General features: G+C 61.4%; 4 protein-coding genes and 1 long non-coding RNA gene across 6 annotated transcripts; 2 read left to right on the forward strand and 3 right to left on the reverse strand.

Moving 5' to 3' along the window:
• Window positions 1-323: 323 nt before the first annotated feature.
• Window positions 324-6,008, reverse strand: CCDC137 (coiled-coil domain containing 137). Of its 2 annotated transcripts, none has more exons than XM_058704955.1 (6): window positions 5,872-6,008; window positions 5,377-5,510; window positions 3,855-4,077; window positions 2,486-2,568; window positions 2,277-2,356; window positions 324-2,106 (listed from the first exon to the last, which is right to left on the reverse strand). In XM_058704955.1, the coding sequence occupies exons 1-6, from the start codon at window positions 6,000-6,002 to the stop codon at window positions 1,882-1,884; spliced, it is 876 nt and encodes a 291-aa protein (XP_058560938.1). In that variant the 5' UTR covers window positions 6,003-6,008; the 3' UTR covers window positions 324-1,881. The 2 variants fall into 2 exon arrangements, with proteins under 2 accessions (XP_058560938.1, XP_058560937.1); XM_058704954.1 differs by having other exon boundaries at window positions 2,434-2,568.
• Window positions 6,009-6,127: 119 nt separating this feature from the next.
• On the forward strand, window positions 6,128-7,683 carry OXLD1 (oxidoreductase like domain containing 1). Its single transcript, XM_058704960.1, has 2 exons — window positions 6,128-6,268; window positions 7,090-7,683. The coding sequence occupies exons 1-2, from the start codon at window positions 6,143-6,145 to the stop codon at window positions 7,507-7,509; spliced, it is 546 nt and encodes a 181-aa protein (XP_058560943.1). The 5' UTR covers window positions 6,128-6,142; the 3' UTR covers window positions 7,510-7,683.
• A 1,165-nt stretch (window positions 7,684-8,848) lies between these two features.
• Window positions 8,849-11,676, reverse strand: LOC131498099 (uncharacterized). The gene is made up of 2 exons (XR_009255281.1): window positions 11,565-11,676; window positions 8,849-9,572 (listed from the first exon to the last, which is right to left on the reverse strand). It is a non-coding gene; the product is annotated as an uncharacterized LOC131498099 (long non-coding RNA).
• A 55-nt stretch (window positions 11,677-11,731) lies between these two features.
• PDE6G (phosphodiesterase 6G) lies at window positions 11,732-13,347 on the forward strand. Its single transcript, XM_058704964.1, has 3 exons — window positions 11,732-11,906; window positions 12,321-12,361; window positions 12,747-13,347. The coding sequence occupies exons 1-3, from the start codon at window positions 11,761-11,763 to the stop codon at window positions 12,821-12,823; spliced, it is 264 nt and encodes an 87-aa protein (XP_058560947.1). The 5' UTR covers window positions 11,732-11,760; the 3' UTR covers window positions 12,824-13,347.
• A 772-nt stretch (window positions 13,348-14,119) lies between these two features.
• TSPAN10 (tetraspanin 10) lies at window positions 14,120-18,381 on the reverse strand. Its single transcript, XM_058704953.1, has 3 exons — window positions 18,200-18,381; window positions 16,283-16,857; window positions 14,120-15,180 (listed from the first exon to the last, which is right to left on the reverse strand). The coding sequence occupies exons 1-3, from the start codon at window positions 18,374-18,376 to the stop codon at window positions 14,685-14,687; spliced, it is 1,248 nt and encodes a 415-aa protein (XP_058560936.1). The 5' UTR covers window positions 18,377-18,381; the 3' UTR covers window positions 14,120-14,684.
• Window positions 18,382-18,625: the final 244 nt, after the last annotated feature.

Consider the following 18,625-nt stretch of genomic DNA (forward strand, 5'->3'; position numbering starts at 1 on the left):
CACTGCAGTTGGCTAAGAAGCCTCTACTCCTGGGCGTGGTTGAGTTGCTGACAAACGGCTTTCTCCATCTCAGCTGGCAGCAGGGGCTGGCTGGACCACGAAAGAATGCCAGGCATCTGTCATCTCGCTTCCTGTGTGCGTGGCACCGGGCCCAGGGCCTCCTCCTGCACACGGTTTCCTGTTGGCCACTCTGCTGGGGTGTTCGCTCGGGGGTTGCAAGTGATGCCTCAGAAAGGCTCTTGCATAGACTCCGGGGTAATTTGGGCTCGAGTCTCTCCCCGACCCCCACCCCGTGGAAGCGACAAACCCCCTCCTCTCTGGGAAGGGCACCGCTGCTCCAGGGGTCCCACTGTGCGGCTGTAGATGCGGTGGTCTCCATCCCGTGGGCGAGTCCTGGTGGATGTCACGGACAACCTGGCATCCAGGGTGAATGGGCTTTCCTCACACCTCCCACCTTCAGAGAGCTCCGCGCGCTCAGGGGACGTGCACTTTGTTCTGTCTCTAGGGGCGACCCCCAGCTCAGGGTCCATCTCTGAGATTTGGGCCTGGTAATCTCTCATGGCAAAGCCATGGGCTGAGTTGGTGAGTTTGGAGGACACTGACAGGCCTGAGCAAAGCTGACACGTGAACTCGGTCTTGAAAGGCAAATTTCCTCCCACCACAACCCATTTCTACCTTCCTGCTTTTGTGCCATGCTTGGCAAGGAGCCCAGGGACGTGGGTATTTCTCAGGGACTGTGTTCACCCCTGGTCCTGCCCCTGCCTGCCCGCTGCGCTCTGGGGGGGACCCCTGCCTACAGTGATGGCAGCCAGCACCCCTGCCACTCCATGCAGGAGACGGGCCCTGCCACACAGAAACACGTTCCTGAGAAGCTAATAGCTCTGATCTCAAATACAGCTTCAACGTAAAATTTCTTGATTTGAAAATATACATTGTAAGGGATACAAACTTAGGGAAGGGCAAAAAAGGATCCCACAGAAACACACCCCCCACGCCGTGCAGGGCCACCCTGGCCAAGGCGGAGACAGCACTTCCTGAGCTGTCCCAGCCCAGCTCTGCCAGCCAGAGGCACCTGAGCTGGTGAGCCCGAGGGAGGAGCCAGGTGCCTTCACAGGGATGTGAGCAGGACTCCACCCCTCCCCCCGCACCCCCGGTCCTACAGCTGAGCACCCTCAGAACATGTGGGGCTCCCTCCTTCGGCAGGAATTCACACGCAGCCTTTTTAACTACAAGAAAGTTGCGGGGCCAGGATCCCGTCCTTGCCGTCAAGCTGCTTCACCCCTGCTCTTCTCTCCCCGGAGTCCTTGGGGACACGAAGAACAGACCTCCTCAAACCGACTCCATGTGGGGATGTGGCACAGGGACAAGGCACCAGGAGAGGGTCCAGGTGGCCGAGGCGCTGAGCCCACCCCCACCTAGGCTGTGTTTCCAGCTGTGCTGCACTGTTGAACCCAACGGGGCCTCAGTTATCGGCTTGGCTGGCCAAGTCTGCAGTGTCTACAGTTAGTCAGCGTTTAAGGACAGGATTACGGGATTGGCCCTCCCGGAAGTGACCATGGGTTGTCTCAGGCTGGACCTGTGTGTTCAGCACAAAGCTGTGCGTGATGCCCGACTGGCTGTGTCCCAAACAGGTGCTGGTCTGTCTCTGGGGACTTGGGACGGACAATGCCCTGTGGGAGATGGCCCAGCAGACGGTCAGTCACAGAAGAGCCCTCTTCGGGGAGGAAAAAACGAGAGAGCAGAGACCTGGAGCCCTGTTCTACACTCGAGAGCTGGTACATGGGGGCCTGGGAGTCCCAGTGTGCTCCGGGGAAAGGACCCTTGTGTACAGGCCATCTACGTGTCCTCCCCGACGCAGGTGTGGAGGCCCTGGTCACACCGTCACAGACAGGTCTCTGCCTTCTTCCTGGAAGCGGGGTGGGGTGAATGGGGTGGCCATGGGGACTGAGCCGCCTGCCGCTGCCGCGTCTTTAGTGCCCGGTAGGCCTGCACAGCCCGCTGTCTCTCCTCCCCAACAATCCGCTGTCGGGCCAGTGATGCGGTCAGAGGCTGGGACACACCACCAGGGCTCAGAAGCATCCTCAGCATCAGCGATTTCTTCCCAGGCTAAAGAACAGAGACAGAAGTTGAGGCACAGGTTCGGGAAGGAGGGAGATGAGGAAGGGCCCACGTTGGTCCGACAGCCAGACGCCCGGTGAGAACGCAGCATTCCGTCTGCAGGCCGTGGACCCGGCAGCGCTGGGGGACACACAGGGCCACCCCCCGCCCCTGCTCACCTGGCCCCCGCCCCTGCTCATCCTGGGCTGGGCGGTCAGCTCTGGGGGCTGCAGGGCAACCTCGCCAAACTTCACCGTGTCTGCAGGGGCAGAGGATCACAAGTGAGGCCTCTGCCCACACAGCTGCGGCCCCATCCGCTGACCCCCCTCTGCTGACCCCGGGAAGACAGCGGGGCCCGAGGCCGACGCAGTCGCTTCAGAAGAGCCACCTCGGAGCAGCTCCCGCTCCAGCCTTTCTGCTGTCTTTTCCTCCCTTCTCTGCCGGACTCTATCCAGTCGCCGTTTCTGGAACCTGGGGAAGAAACCACGATGCTGTTCAGATTCCTAAACTCTCATTTCTCTGGATTCCGAAGGTGGAGATCACCCTGCCCGGGAGGGTGCCCTAGAATGGACCCCAGTGAGCTGCCACCGTGTCCCCACAGCTGTGCACCAGAGAGGGCTCCGAACGGCAGGCGCCCAGAGTTCCAAGTCAGTGGTTCTCAGTGGGGGCGATGGTGCCCCCGGGGTACGTCTGACGACAACATCCGGAGATGTTTTGGGTTGTCACAGCGGGTGGGAGCACTCCTGGCACCTCAGGTGGAGGCCAGAGATGGTGCTCCCACACCCTACACCACACAGAACGGCCCCCACCCCAGAGAATGACTGGCCCCGAGTGTCAGCTGTGCGACTGTGTCTAAAGGGTCTCACAAAGCGGCCCTGTGTCCGGGGCATCGCTGCGGCCAGACGGTACGTGGGACAGGTTTCCTGTGATGGGCTTCTGGTCACCTGACCCGACTGCAAGCACAAAGAGTGCTCAGACGGGGAAGCCCCACGAGGCTGCAGACCATCCCCAACTCACAGGTGCTGAGGGAACTGCTGATGAAGCCCGGGCTGGCACAACTCAAAAGCTGCAGCTATGGCAGAAACATCTCGAAAAGCCCTTGTTTGTCAAAACCACCTCCCAGCTCCGGCCCCCAAGCCCAGGGAGGTGGCACGTGGCTTCCTTCCCAGACTCCAGGGCTGGGAGGCAGGGGAGCAGCAACTGGCAGCGGGCTCCCCCTGGCCCCAGATGCCGCCTGAACCCCCCTGGAGATGCTGGTGTCCCTACTTTGCGGACGGGACACGGGAGCTGAGAGAGGTCACAGAACTTGTACATATGGCACAGCTGAAGGTGCTCAGAGATGACGTGGCATCTCCCGCCAGAGGCAGGGGAACCCCGGAGCTGCGTGGGAACCCCACATGTAGTACCGATCTCCGGCGGAGGTGGCACGGTCCCCTGGCGGCCAGCAAACCCTCCCAAGGGAGCATGGGGCCTCGTCTTTTCTCCGCCTCCCTACTGCAACTGGCCAGGAGGATGGCTGGCCCTTGACCTCATCTGGCTCTTGGGCCCCCTGGATGCTTTTCCAGAGAAAGGCAAAGACAGAGCTAGGCCTTCAGAGTTCCGTAGGTTTAGAGGCTCTCTGCACCCCAAGGTTAAGAGGCTCGGGTGTAGAGAAAACACTCACCGACTGACCAGCTTTTCACTTCTTTCTGTGCTCCCCGTTCTGACACTGCAGGAGACAGTCGTGGGACCCCAGCCCCTACCCCGCCCCCACTCACGCTTTCTTCCGCTCAGATTTCTCCTTCTTGGGAGCCACCTGCACCTCAGGCTGCCGGGCCACCTGGTTCTTGCTGAGAAAAAGCACATGCTGGGCCTCCTGCTCCATACGCTGGATGTAGGCCCCGTCAGACTCCCACTTCCTCTGCTTGAATTTGGGGACAGCAATGTCCGGCTCCACTCCTTTTGCTTCCTTCTCCAATGTCTTTCTGAAGGCCATCTGGGCTGAGGACAAAGCGGGCGTGGGGTGAGGGGCAGGAGGGAGACGGTGCCAGGCTGGCTGCACGTGCCGGTGCCTCTGCCCAAGGCCACGGGGAAGGAAGACCAGACCCAGTGGGAGGAGCCCAACCACAGTAGCTAAAGAGGATTCACGATGCCCAGCTCGGGCACCCTTGCGGATGGGATCCCCATGGCCCCACCGCTCCATGTCAAAGACGTCCACCACAGCTCGGCTGAAAAACAAAACAGGAAATAACCTAAATGTCTATCAAAACATGGCTGCTTGAGGGAGCACCCTATGTTCGTGCGAAGACTTTATCACACAAATCGAGGACAGTAAGCAAAGCACGGGATGAAGGCATAGCTTTACCGCCGTTAACACGTGAAAATAGGCAGACCCTCTCTCGGAAAGGCACCTGAGAAGATGAACGGTGCTTTCTCTCAAAGGGTGACAGCAGGATTCAGAGACAGGGAGCCAGGCTATGCCGTACCTCATACCTCTCAGAACTGCTTGATTCACCGTGTACGTGAGCGTATAGCTCTTAAATAACCAAAAACGAGTGCCAGCTCAGGAGGGCACAGTTCAAAGTGTGCCATCTGCCACTGGGACCAGCGCGCCTCCTCCAGTTCTCCCCTTCCGTGCCTCTCTCACGTTCTCTTTGGCAGTCACGTAACCCCAATGAAAAGCAGGAGGTTTACAGAGAAATTATAGAACAGCACTGCTGTAAAATCAATCTCACATTTGGGAAAACATTTACATACACAGAACATGCTGGACTCCATCCCCCTCAAACGCCCTGAGTGTTGTTTCTGGCAGAGGCTGACAGGTGGGCACCCAGCCTGGCCTTGGGTGAGGGTTGGAAAGGTAAGTTTCTCAGGGGGGTCCGATCAATTCTCTCCTTAACCTCCGGAAAACATCCACTTCTCTCCACCGTCCTTTTCCGCACTCCCATCCAAGAAACTGCCATTTCTCACTTGCAAGAGCTTCACTGGCCTGTCGTGTCCACCCCCTCAGCTGTTACACAGTGATCTCTCTTCTGATGGATCTCCACTACTTCTGGGAGGGGAATCCACAATCCTCACAGGAGGCCCCTTGGGGTTTTTCTGGAGCCTCATCTGAAACCACACTACCACCTGCTGCCAGCCACCTCTTTGGCCCTGGTGACACCAGCCCTTGGTTAGTGCCCCACATGTTCCTGCACCCTCAAACCACTGGGTCCTGGCAGATTTCTTCTGCCTGAAACACGGCAAGTGGATTCAAACACACAAAGCTTTATTACCACCCAGCATGGGCCTGCACGTTACCTTCTTTCTTTCTCTTTTTGTTACTGATGGGATTTTTCATCTCCTGGCGGCTCCTCATAATCTCTCGGAGCCGGAAAGGGATTTCCTGTTCGTCCTGGTTTGGGGGCTTGCAATTTACTTTCTTTTTTTCTTTGCTGGGAGGGAGAACAGGAGGGTGAGACGAGACTTAAGCTCGGCATAAGCAGAATCAGAGAAACTGAAGCCGGGCCTGGGACGGGAATTTCGCAGGCCACCTGGCTGCTGGGGTGCGTGCCAGGCAAGGAGGCATCCTCACCGCACACTGTCCCTGCGCTGCGTTCCCGCGGGACGCTGGGGTGGAGGGCCGCTCCCACAGCCCCAGGAGGACTCGTCCCTGACCTCCTCTCGGATGGCAAACACGGCACCCCGGAAGGTGGCTAGTGCCTCCACGCTGGAGACCCTCACACCTTCCCTCACCCGCCCGGTCCCCCGTCGCGCCCGTGGCACGGACACAGCGGGGGCCGGGTAGAGACCCACCTGCGCTGTCCGGGCCACGGCGCCGAGCGCTGCTTCCCCGGCAGCTGCTGCTTTCTCCCCTGCGGCCGCCCCGGACCCCCAGGCCCCGCCGTCCCCACCGTAGTAGCCCCTCTACGCCCGGCTCCCGCCATCTGCACGCCGGGCGCTCCAGGAAGAAGCCACTTCCGCCCTTCCGCACAGTCCCGCCCCACGACCGCCACTTCCGCTTCCTGCGCTCAGCCCCGCGCCCATTGGGGCGGTGCTGCTTCCTGGCGGGCCAGGATTGGCCAGAATGGCCGCCCCTCACGCCTCGGTGGGCGGGGTGAGGCGCGCGTGTGCGTGGGTCGGGCCGAGGGTGATGCCGCTCTGGAGCTTGGCCGGGGGAGGTCGGGCGGTGGCTGCCGCTGCCCGGCGTCCGGCAAGTACCAGCGGGTCGGGGGTCGGGGCTGGGCGCGTTCGGGAGGCCGGGGCCGGCAGGGACTGGAGACGTCCTGCCTTCCCCGCCTGCAGGGGACCGTGGCTGCCTGCCCTGGCTCCACGGGAAGGACCGCCCTGCGCTGGACCCACCCGCTCAGCGGTGTCCCTTGCGCGCCCGCTGTGTGCGAGCCCTTTGGGGAAGCTGCGGTGAACAAGGAGCTGATGCTCCTCGCGAGAGTTAGAGGAAATGGATAAATAGAGTCAGGGCCGCGTCTGTCAGTGCTGAGGGCCCCAGACACAGTGGAGAGGGAAGGGGACCCTGGGGCCGGGGCTGGGACCGGAGAACGGATAGGAAGCGGGAGGGCTGCCCTCGGAGCCTTTGGGGGATGACCTGGGGGAAAACAGGGATGAAGGGGCGGTGTCCGCAATCAGGCTGGTAGGACAGGGACGCGGCTGCGCCGGTTGGAGAGGGAAAGGCAGCTGTGTGGCCCGAGCTCACAGGCTCCCGCCCCGCCCCCATTCTGCCAAAGGAGCAGAGCGTTCTTAGCTGGAGGTGCCAAGGTACCCCCCACACCACCATCTGCTGGAGGGCGCACCCAGTGCCTGTACCCGAAGCTAGCATTTCCCATGAGTTGTGTGTTACAGCAGCCCTTATGTCCACTTTACAGAGGAAAAACTGAGTCTAGAGGTGAAGTAACTTGTATAAGGTCTCATGGGAAATGAGGGAGTGGAGAAGCACCTGGGGCCCCCTGCCAGTGACAGGGGCCGAAATTCCCCTGGAGCTGGGGGCAGGCAAGGCCTTACCAGCCTCTGTCTCCTTAGGGGCCACGGCGACTCTCCAGCTGGGGCCGGTGCCGAAGGCTTCCTGGAGGCAGCAGCACTCTTTACCAGCACTGTGCCTGGGTCCAAGCCCGGGAAGGCCACGGAGAGTTCGGGAAGGACCACGTGGAGGTGGGCTCTCAGTCCAGTGCGGAGGGCACCAGGCAGCACAAGTCCTCCTTGCCTGGCGGGGGCCCCTTGGAACCCCCGTTTCCCCTGCCCCCCGGGCTCGAATCCCCCACAAATTGCTGCATGAGTGGCTGCCCCAAGTGCGTGTGGGTGGAGTATGCGGACGCGCTGCTGCAGCACTACCAGGATGGCGGGGAGCGGGCCCTGGCCGCCCTGGAGGAACACGTGGCTGACGAGAACCTCAAGGCCTTCCTCAGGATGGAGATCCAGCTCCGAGCGAGGAGTGGAGGCTGAGCCGGCTTGCCCACACCCGCACCCAGACAGGCCCCGGCCTGGCAGCTCCTTCCTCCTCGGGAAGCAACACGGAGCTTCATTCACAGCCCTTCACGAGGCTGGTGCCAGACAGGAGTAGGAAGAATTATTTATTGACCTCATCTGGGAATAAATAAGTTCTCTGTGGTGCTCAGACCGGAGGCTTCCGTGTTGTCGTTTGCAGGACTGACGTTGCGTTGTCACAGAAAGACGGTACAGGTTGCAGTCGAACATTCGTTGAGGGCCTACAGCTTTACCAACCCGTAAGGGTAACGTAAGCTCCATTCTTCTGAATAATTATGTGACGACGACCCCAGGAACCCCCTTCTGCCTCCCAGCGTCCCAGAAGTCCTGCGCCGAGGTCAGCTCTGGTTATTCTCAGTGCTGCAGCAGAGGGAGGGGCATCTGGTCCCTCGAAGCTGCTATTGGCAAGGCCTCTAGCAGGCATGAACGCCCGCGGGCAGCCTGGGAAGGGCCCCTTTGTTCCAGCTGCAGGGATCCTTGGGGAGATACCCATTCAGCCAGGGGGGAGGCGGTAGATACACCTCTGGGGCCTGAGCCTTCAGTCCTTCCAACCCACTCAGCTCCGAGGATCGGGGCGATTGGCCAGGGCATCAGCCCTAGAATCAGCCTCCAGGAAACCAGCCTGGTCGGCTGCAGACCTGGCTGCTGGACCATCCAGCCCAGGTAGGACTTTGTCTTAGGGTCCTCACTGCCCACCTCTCCTGCTCACCGCCAGCATGGAAATTGTCCCACCTTCTCTCCCTCCCCCAGCATTTCCAAGCGCTGATACGAGCAGCCTGGACGAGGCAGGGATTAAAGGAATTTATGCCTGTTTTATCTCTTCTCATTTAAAGAAAAAGCTAAGATTGTACTAGAATTTCGTGAGAGGTTTGAGCTGATAGGTCTTCCCAGGTAGGGGCTTTAATGTAAAGCTAGTGTATCACATGGCGACGTGTGGGCCAGGGAGTGGGAGAAAATGTGAGCCTAGTGAGACCCCTGTGGCTTAGGCTGTCTTTCTGAACAGCTGAGTGCCCTCCAGAAACAGGGTTTTTTTTTTCAACTTTTTATTTTTTTTTATTTTTTTTATTTTTTTTATTTTTGGGACAGAGAGAGACAGAGTAGGAACGGGGGAGGGGCAGAGAGAGAGGGACACACAGAATCGGAAACAGGCTCCAGGCTCCGAGCCATCAGCCCAGAGCCCGACGCGGGGCTCGAACTCACGGACCGCGAGATCGTGACCTGGCTGAAGTCGGACGCTTAACCGACTGCGCCACCCAGGCGCCCCCAGAAACAGGGTTTTGATTGGTTCAGAGAAACCTGATTTATGGTGACACATTTATTAGACTATATCTCAGAGCATCTAATTTAACCGCATCCTCACACAGATTGAAAAACGGCCCAGGAAGAGAAAGATTTTCCCGAGACAGCAGCACAGCAAAGCTTGGTGAGCTCTGGGCCTCTCAGAGACATAGAGGTTTTCTGTATTTTTCTCAACAATTCAGGTTTATGGGGTGCCTGGTGGTTCCGTCAGTTAAGCAACCAAAGCTTGGTTTTGGCTCAGGTTATAGTCTCGTGGCTTGTGAGATCAAACCCCACGTCAGCATCGGTGCTGACAGTGCAGAGTCTGCTCGAGATTCTCTCCCTCTCTCTCTGCCTCTCCCCCACTCTCAAAATAGACTTAAAAAAAAATCAGATTCATAGAGGTTTTGTATACGTACCCGTGTAGGCACGTACGTACACCTCGAGTGCATGCTACTCAGTTGGCCTCGCTTCAGAGCTCAACAGTCCTAGCAGAGGCCTGTGTGATGTGAGCTGTCCCCATCAAGAAGCCACTGGCGTTGGTCCTGGCAGCGAGGCAGGCCCCTCCTGCACGTGGAACGTGGCAATCGTGCCAGGGCAGCATAACACCAGGCTTGCTGAGACGCATGTGGGTGTGGATCTCGTCCTTGTGCATCTGTTTGTTTCCCAGGTACTTCACCATCTGTGACATTCTGGCACTGGGCTAGCCGCCGGGGTCCAATAGAAATGTCTGCCCCACTCCACTGTAACGTGCAAGACGGAGGTTAACACAAGCATTACTCAGGCGAACGACTATGTAAGAGTGATGAAGGAAAGTTCCGGTTGCCATGAGGTCCTGTGAAATACGTATCCTGGTCTAGCCTGAGGGGTCACCCTAAGGAAGGGATCCTGGTGCGGAGCTCTGAAGAGGGAGCTAGGGGAATGAGGACAGGTGCAGAATACACCCACCGGAGGGGGCAGCCGGTGCAAAGGGGGAGAGCGAGGGGGAGGGATACAGATGAAGTCAGAGAAGTGGATAGTGGCCACACTATGGGGGACTTGGGGGCCGTGAAGGCAGTTTCTTTACAAGTCAGAGGATGGAAAGCGGGGGAGACCCAGGAGAGCAGCCAGTTTCTTCTTCACTTCAGAGATGAGCAGCTTCAGGAGAGGGTCTTGTCCGTCCCCAGCTGTTTGTGATCACACATCGTATCCCTTGTCCCGACCACATCCCTGGCTCATCCCTTGGGCCCCAGGCCACACCCGAGCCCCTTCCCTCCTCTCCCTGAATCCTTGGAGGTGGCGCCCTCCCTCTGCCCTTCCGAATGGCCCTGATGATCTCATTAGTGTAGCGTCAGGGGACGATCCTAATCGGTTTAGCCAGAGGCAGGATAAATTTCCAGCCGCACCCTGCCGAGGGAGACCTGGTCACTCACACCCATGGCCCCCTGAGACCTGCCCAGTGCGTGGTGAGTAGCGACCTTCCTGGTTGCCTTTCTCGGTGGCCACTTACCCAAGGGTGTTGGTGGGGATCTGCCCCGAGAATGGGGAGCTGTTGGGCTTTTTACCACCGCACTGAGGACTGGGTCTATGGGGGTCTGCCTGCTGTCCTATTCAGAGAGGTTGCCCAGCCAATGATTTTCAGCTCCCCCATATCAAACAGTGGCTGCAGGCAGCCCCCAAGGCCAGCAATGGTCCGGGGACCTTGGGCCACACACTCCCAGCCAACTTGAGTGGGCATCAGCCACAGGCTGGGCTGGGGCCGGGGCAGCTGGGAGAGCTTAGACGGTGGTTTCCATGAGGCCAGCATCTGAGAGTAGGAGTTCGGTCTGGGCCGGGGCTGTGCACACCAGGCCCACGGCCTGGGACTGGGGAAGGGTCTGGCTGAGCCTATATTGTCTAGGCTGTGAGGAGTGGGCATCACAGGGTCTGAGCAGCCAGGACCACCAGGCCCGCTGCCATGCACCTTGGGCCCCATGCACGTCCTCTTGGCATGGAGGCGGAATCTCAGGGAGGGAAGGTCCATGGTGGGGTCCCCCTGGTACTGGGTGCCCACACCCACCCCCCAGCCTTCCTCGGGGTGGGCCCACCTGTCCTCGCCTGCCAGTCTCAGCCCTGGTGCTCTAGCAGGCAGCTGGCAGTGGCCCAAGGCTGGATTCAGGCACTGCAGCCCACAATACCAGGGATGGGTCCCAAGAGGCGGTGCCTGGGGTATCCAGTGCCAGGGGCTCCTGTCTGTGTCATGTGCTTAGCCCCAGAACCTTCCAGGCTCACAGTGGCCCTGAGGGATTAGGGTCTCCCTCTGGAGCTAATAGGCTTAGGGGAAGCTGAGTCGCCCTTGAGCAGGGTCAGGGGGCTTAGGGCATCCAGGGAGAGGTTCTGCGGGAGGGGCAGAGGGGAGGTCACCCTACGCAGTGGGTTCAGGGACACCAGCAGGTGGCACTGGTGCCCAGAGCAGTCCCTCAGCACAGCGAGTGGCCAGGGGTGGGGTGGGGGGTGAAAGATTCTACTAGTTGAGAGAGGAAGCTGCTGGGGTGGAGGGGAGGGTTGCACAGCTGAGCTCTGGACTTGTTCTGAGACACGCCCCTCCCTGGCCAGCCCGCTGCCCTCCCTTTCTCAGTCGTTCTTCATTGACACTACTAGCTGCCTGGCATGCCACCGGGAATGAGACAGAGTGTCCCCACCCACCCGAGGGGGGTGCACCTGCAGGGCCACCCAGGACTCTCATTCCCTCTGCCTGACCCCAGCTGGAGCCCCACCTGGAGATGAGAGGGGGCTGTTGTCGGGGTCATGCCCAGGATCTCGTGTTTCAGGATTTCCTCTGTTCTTCTGGGTTGAGACCTGCAAGGGCGCTGACTGGGATCCCCTCCCCCCACCAGCCTGGTGTGCCCCCAGCCCACAGCGTGAGGAAGTCTAGAAGCCAGAGGTCTCCGTGGGGTCTCTGCCATCCTGGCCATGAACCTGGAGCCACCCAAGGCCGAGGTCCGGTCGGCCACCAGGGTGACTGGGGGGCCTGTCACTCCCAGGAAAGGGCCCCCCAAATTTAAGCAGCGGCAAACCAGGCAGTTCAAGAGCAAGCCCCCCAAGAAAGGCGTCCAAGGGTAAGCAAGGCTTGGGGAGGGTCCCAGCCCCAGGCTGCACAGGAAGGAGGCGGGGCTACACTTTGAGTGGGTGCTCAGCTGTCCTGTCCTGTCCTGGCTGAGGGTGGTCCCATCGTCCTAATAGGGTGGGGTGGTTCTGGAGGGCCTGAGGGTCCCCCTCAGCGTGGGGGTGCGGGAGGTCTCCGGGGCTCCTGTCCCCCTCTACCTGTTACTGCCAAGTGGGTCTGGAGACTATACTCACTAACACCTAGGGATTCAGCCACAGGCCACCCACTGACGTGTGTCCCTGCACACACACTCACAGCCAGGGCACGCTGGGCAACTCAGGGCTCTGTGGTCAAGTGCATGAACACCCCCCCACACACCCCCACTCCTCTTTTCCTGGCCACTGGCCCTGACCACTCTGTCCTGTAGGTTTGGGGATGACATCCCTGGAATGGAAGGCCTGGGAACAGGTATGATGTCCTCGAGGGTCTTCCCGGGTCCCCCCCACTCCCCCACCTGTGGGCTTGCCTGCCGTCCCACCCTTCCTCTCTTTCCTCTGGCGGAAGCTTATCTAGGGTGCTGCCCCAAGCCTGTCCATCCTCTGCCCCGATATCAAGCCTTAGACCTCCCGTAGGGTGGGTTCACTGTGGACTTGGAGGGGCTGGAAAGGCAAGGGGAGCTCTTGCCGTCCCTCTCTCCACCTGGCCTGCTGCACCCACTGTCTTCCACCCAGCCCCCTCCGGCTGGCGTGCCCCGGTGGGGAGGGCTCTGCACCCAGGACTTCTCTCACCCCCTGAGGGGATGGTGGCCCCTGGGGCCATGACCCTCCTGGTCCCACTGTCCCTTCTCCTACAGACATTACGGTCATCTGCCCATGGGAGGCCTTCAACCACCTGGAGCTGCACGAACTGGCCCAGTACGGCATCATCTAGCACGAGAGCCTGACCCGGAGTCCCAGGGCCCTACCCCCTGCTGCCCGCTCCGACCCCTGGTCAGGATTCCTGTGAGGAAGCCCATCCCCCTGAGGGTGTCCGGATTGTCCAGTTTGTGTTTGGAGACCCTTGCAAGGTGACAACCTTGGGACCCTAGATGCTAGTTACCAGAAGCCTCCTGTCTCCCTGCAGGACATCTCGGGCCCGGTCAGGCCCTGCTTAACTTCCAGAGGCCCACAGATCTTCTTTTAGGGCTGGAAAGCCAGAGCAGGGCTCCCAGAAATGTCCCTCACCCCCTGCTCCCGTCCTGCTATCTGGTGGTGAGGACAAGCCCCCCTCGCCAGTCCTTCCCAGCTGGTGCCCTTGGGTTGGTGGCTGGAGGTGGGGGGGGGGCGGTGTCCCGGTGGCATCAGCAAGAGTGCAGCACCCCTCCAAACCCCTCGCGCCAGCAGGAAACTTGACCTCCCCTCCACGGCCCACGCTTGCTGTCCGTGTTGCAAAATAAAGTCAGCACGCCTCCCCTCGCTCGTCTAGAGTGTGCTGTGGTGCGGGCAGGGCCCAAAGGTGTGGGTCTCCAGCCGGAGTGCACGGGTACAGGTGCAGGGTGTCGGGGGCCGCAGGGGCCTGTCCGGGCTGAGGGGGGAGGGACGCCCACGAGATGCTGAGCCTGGGTCTGTGGTGGCTGGGGGTACGCCCGGCGAGGCCAGACACGCTGGGGGGCAGGGCGTGCACGCCCGGCTGCCGGAGCCCACCCGCCAGGGGGTGGATGGGGCCCAGCCACAGCTCCTGCCGGGAGGAGGGACGCTTAGCCCTGCCCCACAGGTGAGGAAACAGGCGCAGAGATTGTGGAGTTTGCTCAGTGGCCCAGCCAGCCTGTCCTCGGTGGTCCACGAAAGCTGGATGGGCGCCCGCCCGTGACCCAGCAGCTCCGCCCAACACCACACCCGGGGGAAGTGGGCGCATCTGCACGCGCACACACACACACACACACACACACACACACACGCACACACCTGTGTGGAACTGTCCCCAGCAGCAGTCACCATCCGGAAGCCACCCAAGTGTGCGTCCACACGGGCCAGGTGCGTTTGTGGGCGTCTGCACACAGCACGGTGCAGACGTGACTCTTGGGAAGGGCCCTCTGTGGTCCCGTTAACGTGAAAGGGTCACCGACGGTGATGAAGTGCGATCGGGGTGCCCGCAGCGAGGGGGCAGAGGAGTTGGCAGAGGCCGGCTCCTGACCTGGCAGCCGATCTGCAGGTGCTTAGCTAGGTAAGGGTTCCTCACGCTGCCCGCTTAACACCGGCGCTGTTTATTGTGTGGATGCTGCCTCTCGCTCAAGTTTACTCCCACCTGGGCCCCACCTCAACCACCACAACGGGTGGGAAAGGGCGAGGTGACCCCAGAGGAGGGCAGGTACCCAGGCCGTGGTGAGAGAGTGAGGCATCAGGGCTGGGATCAAGACTGGGGGTCATAGGTGACATCCTAGGCAAAGCGTCAGAGGCGGGTTCAGAGTGGAGGTCAGAGGCAGGGTTTGGAGGTAGGCATCAGAGGCGGTCAGAGGTGGAGGTTGGAGTTGGGGGCTTGGCAGCAGGATTTCATCCGGTCTCCATACCCCACACGCTCCCTGCCCGCCGGGTGGCTCTGCCTGGTGTCCCCAGAGGAGGCAGACAGCGGCCAGCAGCACCCACCAGGCTCAGCTTACGCTCAGGTCGCAGCGGGGTTTGCCAGGGAGCAGGCAGTGCCCGACTCAGTGGTGGAGAACAAAAGTCCCCAAAAGATCGTGAAATCAGGGGGTGGCACAGGGACTCATTCTAGCAGGGCCTGACGGAACCGGGAAGGAGGCGGACGTGCTCTGCCCTCAGGGGAAGGGGGGCCCTGGGGGGCCGGAGGCACAGCCGGTGGAGGAGGCCAGGGCGTCTGGGATGCCGTAGGACACCTTCCCTGGGGGTCCTCCTGGGCTGTCAGCCCTGGGCCAGTTTGGCAGGGGCCGTTTCACGGAGTGTGAGGCGCGGGTGGACAAGGCCACCGTCCCCGTGGCTCTGGGGCTGTCCACCTCCCCCGGGCGGACGGCCAGGGCCCTCACCAGCTGGTTGGCCAACAGGAGCTCCACCCCTTGGACCGCCACGACCACGATCGCGTAGGCACCCGCGGCCCGCACGTTCCTGCGCAGCCACCGCCGGAGAGGAGGGCCACAGCCCTCCAGGTGCACCACTCTCCGAGCGGCATCCTGGTCCAGGCGCAGGGCTCCAGAGCCACACTGGTCGTTGACAGAGGCTCCGTCTTCCCCGGGGTGGACGCAGCAGGAGGCAGGAAGGCTGCAGGCCTGGACCCCCGGGGAGCTGCAGTTAAAGTACCTGTAAGGGCGGGCACGCCTGGGCGTCAGTCTGGAGGGCACACCCGCACACATACTTGTGCACACACAGTACCCAGGTTTCCGGAGCTTATCCCAGCACCCAGTAGTCCTGCACACATGCAGGCACCTGTAAAATCTCGGCTACAAGGGACGTACTTGGTGACAGGGTTCAAGGGGAGACAAGCTCGTGAGGGGGGGGGAATGAAGACCGCCTCGTTCGGTGGGGGCTGCTGAGTTGGTCTGAACAGGCAGGACTGGAGGGGGCAGGTGGGCGGCAGCCTGCGGGGGGTCACAACGGGGAGTGAGGGGCAGCACTTGGGAGGAGCTCGCCGGGCGGGAGGAAGCTGCTCTCCTCACGGCCCCCGCCTCCAGGCAGCAGCCCAGTGTCCCCGGCCTTTGGGGTCCAGGGTCCTGGGCCTCCAGGTCACCCCCCTTGCCCTTCCTCACAGGCCTGCTCTCATCTCCCGGAAGAGTGGGCCTCACCAAGACAAGGACTCGAAAGCCGGCAGGATAGGTGGCAACGTGACCCCACAGGGGCCCGTCACCAATCCGAAGTCAGACACAGCCCGTGAGTGAGAACACCCACATGGATGCTTCTGGAGTGCCTGGCATGTTTGAGTGACCGTTGGATACAGATGGCTGTTTTTCAAGCCTCTGTATGGCTCTGTCTCTCGTGGTCAGTTGTCCTCAGGCACAGTGTAAAAAATACACTACACCGTGTTCCTAAATCCGTGCACACACAGACGTGCGCTCGCACACGGACACCGGCATGCACACGCTGTTGAGGGAGAACCGTGGAGTCCAGAGCCGTGTCCCCAAGTAACCTAAAAGTTATTTTCATTTGACACCGAGATGTCCTGTACGATGACCTTCACAAAAACACCCCCAAAAGTGACTTTCTGACTCTGTTGGCTCGATCTCGGTCCACCTGGTCCTGGTCCAAGGAGAGGGAGCAGAAACACGGGCCCAAGAGTGTGCACGTGCACATGTGTGTGCATACATGCGTGTCCACGTGGGCACGTGCATGAGTGTGCCCACGCGAGTGCGTGGCCTGGTCTGCTGGCCGCTGGGGACCGTCCCTCCCCCTTGGGCCCGGGACTCACAGGTTCCGCGTCCAGTCCCGGTAGGAAGACGCCCCGCAGCACTGCAGCCCAAGCTGGATTTGGTCAATAAGGAAGCGCAGGCCCGGGTCATCCTGATAGTGGGTGATGGCCGCACGCAGGGTGTGCTCCAGGCCATCCTGCAGTGGGCCCCAGAGGGCCACCAGCAGGGCACCCACCACGGCCTCCAGCAGCAGGAAGGCGACGAGACCCCCCGAGAAGCAGCGGAGCAGAAAAGCACTCTCACACAGGGCCCCCAGGCAGCCCGCCAGGCTCACCGCACTGACGGCCAGCCCCCCCAGTACCAGTCCCAGAATGGGGTCTTCGGGCAGGGCCACCCCCCAGACGCTCCCCAGAGACCCCTTGACGGCCAAGCCCCAGAGCCCGATGGCCAGGGCCAGCAGACCGAGCAGAGAGAAGAGGAAGTTGAGCAGGAAGGTCAGGCACTTCAGGCAGCTGATTCCCAAGGGGAGGGAGGAGGCCGGGCCTCCCCCGGGGCCTGCCCTCCAGACCCGCTCCTCTCGGGGCACCGGACCGGGATGGCTTGAAGTGAGCGGCCCCTCCTGGCACCCGGGGTCCTGCAGAGGAGGGAGGGATGAACGGGGAGACTTCACCAGCACGATGCGATGACCAACAGGGAGGTAGCCTCCTCCTCGCTGCCAGGGGTCAGAGCCCGGCAGCGGGAAAGAGGCTGGACAGTGCATAGAGAAGGGGGTGCTCAGAGACCCTCGGAGGCCGGAGACATGGTGGCCTCCGGGCTCGTCCCGCTCAGCTAGGCGGCAGAGGGGGCGGTGAGGGCCCACCTCCTTTCGAATAAGGGCTGCCTGTACCCTGCCAGTTCACGGTCCAGACTGAGCAAGGGGATGGAGAGAAGCAGCCGTTCCACCAACACGCTCCTGCCCTTTATCTCCCCCCGCCCACCCGTGTGATGAAGGATGTGGGTCAGGCCCCCTGACTTTCCCGCAGCGCAGGCTCGGGGCAGCAGCTGGTTACCCCGGGTTTGGAAAAGCATCTGTGTGGGTTGATCCATACGTGCAGCGGAGAGAGGGGCTTCCCCACCCAGGCCAGGGGGGTGGGGGCCTGTCAGGCAGAAGGGCTGGCCCAGGGGACTGCCCTTTCTGCTCCCCACTCTGAGACCAGCCCCAATGTCCCAGGATCTGCTGGGCTGGCCCCTCTGTCAGAGCACAGACGTGGTACCGGGCCTACAGCTGTAGGAGGCAGGCTCCCAGGGCAGGGAGAAGGGCGGCCTGAGACCAGGGCTCTGTGGGATTCAGGGCCCTCCAGCAGGACACTCAGCCACCCTCTGGGGCACTGGCCGGGCCAGGTGTGGACTGTCGGGAAGTGCTGACCCCTCCCCTGCCCCCACCTCTGACTCTGCATCAAAACCTCATCCGTTATGAACTTGGAGCTGAGGAGTAGAGAACTATTTATCAGCCCCTGAGACCCCAACAGTCAGTAGGAGCAAAAGGGCAGGTTGCTGGTACCAGGTTGTGGGGGGCAGGGGGGAGCGGGGGGGGGGGGGAAAGGGGGCACCAGGGCGGGTAAGAAGGCCAAGAGGCTGGTGGGGGCGTAGTCACAGGTGGAGGTGGATGAGCAGGACAGGAGGGAGGTCCCGAAGGCCCCAGTGGGCACCGTCCCCCCGCTCCCAGAGCATGGATGCAGCCACGTCAAACACAAGGCAACAACAGGAAACGTTTCGGAGCTGGAGCAAGGTGCGGGGTGACGGTCGGGTGCCTGATCAGTAACCCCCCATCCTAAACTTAGCTCCTCATGGGCGCCCACCTACTGGCCGGTCCGAGCACACCGCAAGGCTCAGGGTGGGGGTGAACCCAGCCTGAGGTCCTCCCAAGAGCCTTGTGGGGGGGGGAGGGGTGGAGACACCTCCAATCCGGGGCTGAGGCCAACAGGGCGCTGGCTTACCTGGACCAGCAGGGGGCTCTTTTCCCCTTCCTCCATTCTCCAGCAGGACAGGTGCGCTGGGCCCCTGCCTGGCCTCTCTAGCTGGGACGCAGAGCTGGTGCCGTGTCCTCGGCCGGTCTGTGAGCCGTGCAGTCGGGGCCGGCTGAGTTGTGAACCGAGCCAGGAGGCCACAGTCATGACCAGATCATGTGAGGCATCACATTTTAGGGCTTAAGGCAGCCTCTGCTTGTTGAGACCGAGAGCCTCTGTGGATTCCCTGAGGCTCCGTTCAGGCGTGATGTGAGTCGGCTGCCACCTCGTGGTGACCGCTGCAGGCCCCCAGGGTGGGCCTCGGCCTGGCAGGTCGGCTCCGTCAGTTCACCCAGGGAATCAGACCCGCGAACTGGTTCCCAGAAACAATCCTGGGAGACCCGCCAGCAGCTAGAT

This window comes from Neofelis nebulosa, chromosome 16 (assembly GCF_028018385.1).
Source record: "Neofelis nebulosa isolate mNeoNeb1 chromosome 16, mNeoNeb1.pri, whole genome shotgun sequence".
In the NCBI taxonomy this organism is placed as follows: domain Eukaryota; kingdom Metazoa; phylum Chordata; class Mammalia; order Carnivora; family Felidae; genus Neofelis; species Neofelis nebulosa.

What these genes read in the sequence shown, in the direction of transcription:
- CCDC137 (XM_058704954.1), bottom strand. Translation starts at nt 6,002, where the DNA reads ATGGCGGGAGCCGGGCGTAGAGGGGCTACTACGGTGGGGACGGCGGGG. An exon ending in CCGTGGCCCGGACAGCGCAG is followed by an intron (nt 5,511 to 5,871) that starts GTGGGTCTCTAC and finishes TCTCCCTCCCAG; the next exon opens with CAAAGAAAAAAAGAAAGTAA. An exon ending in GGCCCCGCTGTCTTCCCGGG is followed by an intron (nt 2,357 to 2,433) that starts GTCAGCAGAGGG and finishes CTGCCCCTGCAG; the next exon opens with ACACGGTGAAGTTTGGCGAG.
- OXLD1 (XM_058704960.1), top strand. Translation starts at nt 6,143, where the DNA reads ATGGCCGCCCCTCACGCCTCGGTGGGCGGGGTGAGGCGCGCGTGTGCG. An exon ending in CTGCCGCTGCCCGGCGTCCG is followed by an intron (nt 6,269 to 7,089) that starts GCAAGTACCAGC and finishes CTGTCTCCTTAG; the next exon opens with GGGCCACGGCGACTCTCCAG.
- PDE6G (XM_058704964.1), top strand. Translation starts at nt 11,761, where the DNA reads ATGAACCTGGAGCCACCCAAGGCCGAGGTCCGGTCGGCCACCAGGGTG. An exon ending in CCCAAGAAAGGCGTCCAAGG is followed by an intron (nt 11,907 to 12,320) that starts GTAAGCAAGGCT and finishes TCTGTCCTGTAG; the next exon opens with GTTTGGGGATGACATCCCTG. An exon ending in AATGGAAGGCCTGGGAACAG is followed by an intron (nt 12,362 to 12,746) that starts GTATGATGTCCT and finishes CTTCTCCTACAG; the next exon opens with ACATTACGGTCATCTGCCCA.
- TSPAN10 (XM_058704953.1), bottom strand. Translation starts at nt 18,376, where the DNA reads ATGACTGTGGCCTCCTGGCTCGGTTCACAACTCAGCCGGCCCCGACTG. An exon ending in AGAGCCCCCTGCTGGTCCAG is followed by an intron (nt 16,858 to 18,199) that starts GTAAGCCAGCGC and finishes CCTCCTCTGCAG; the next exon opens with GACCCCGGGTGCCAGGAGGG. An exon ending in CGGGACTGGACGCGGAACCT is followed by an intron (nt 15,181 to 16,282) that starts GTGAGTCCCGGG and finishes CCGCCCTTACAG; the next exon opens with GTACTTTAACTGCAGCTCCC.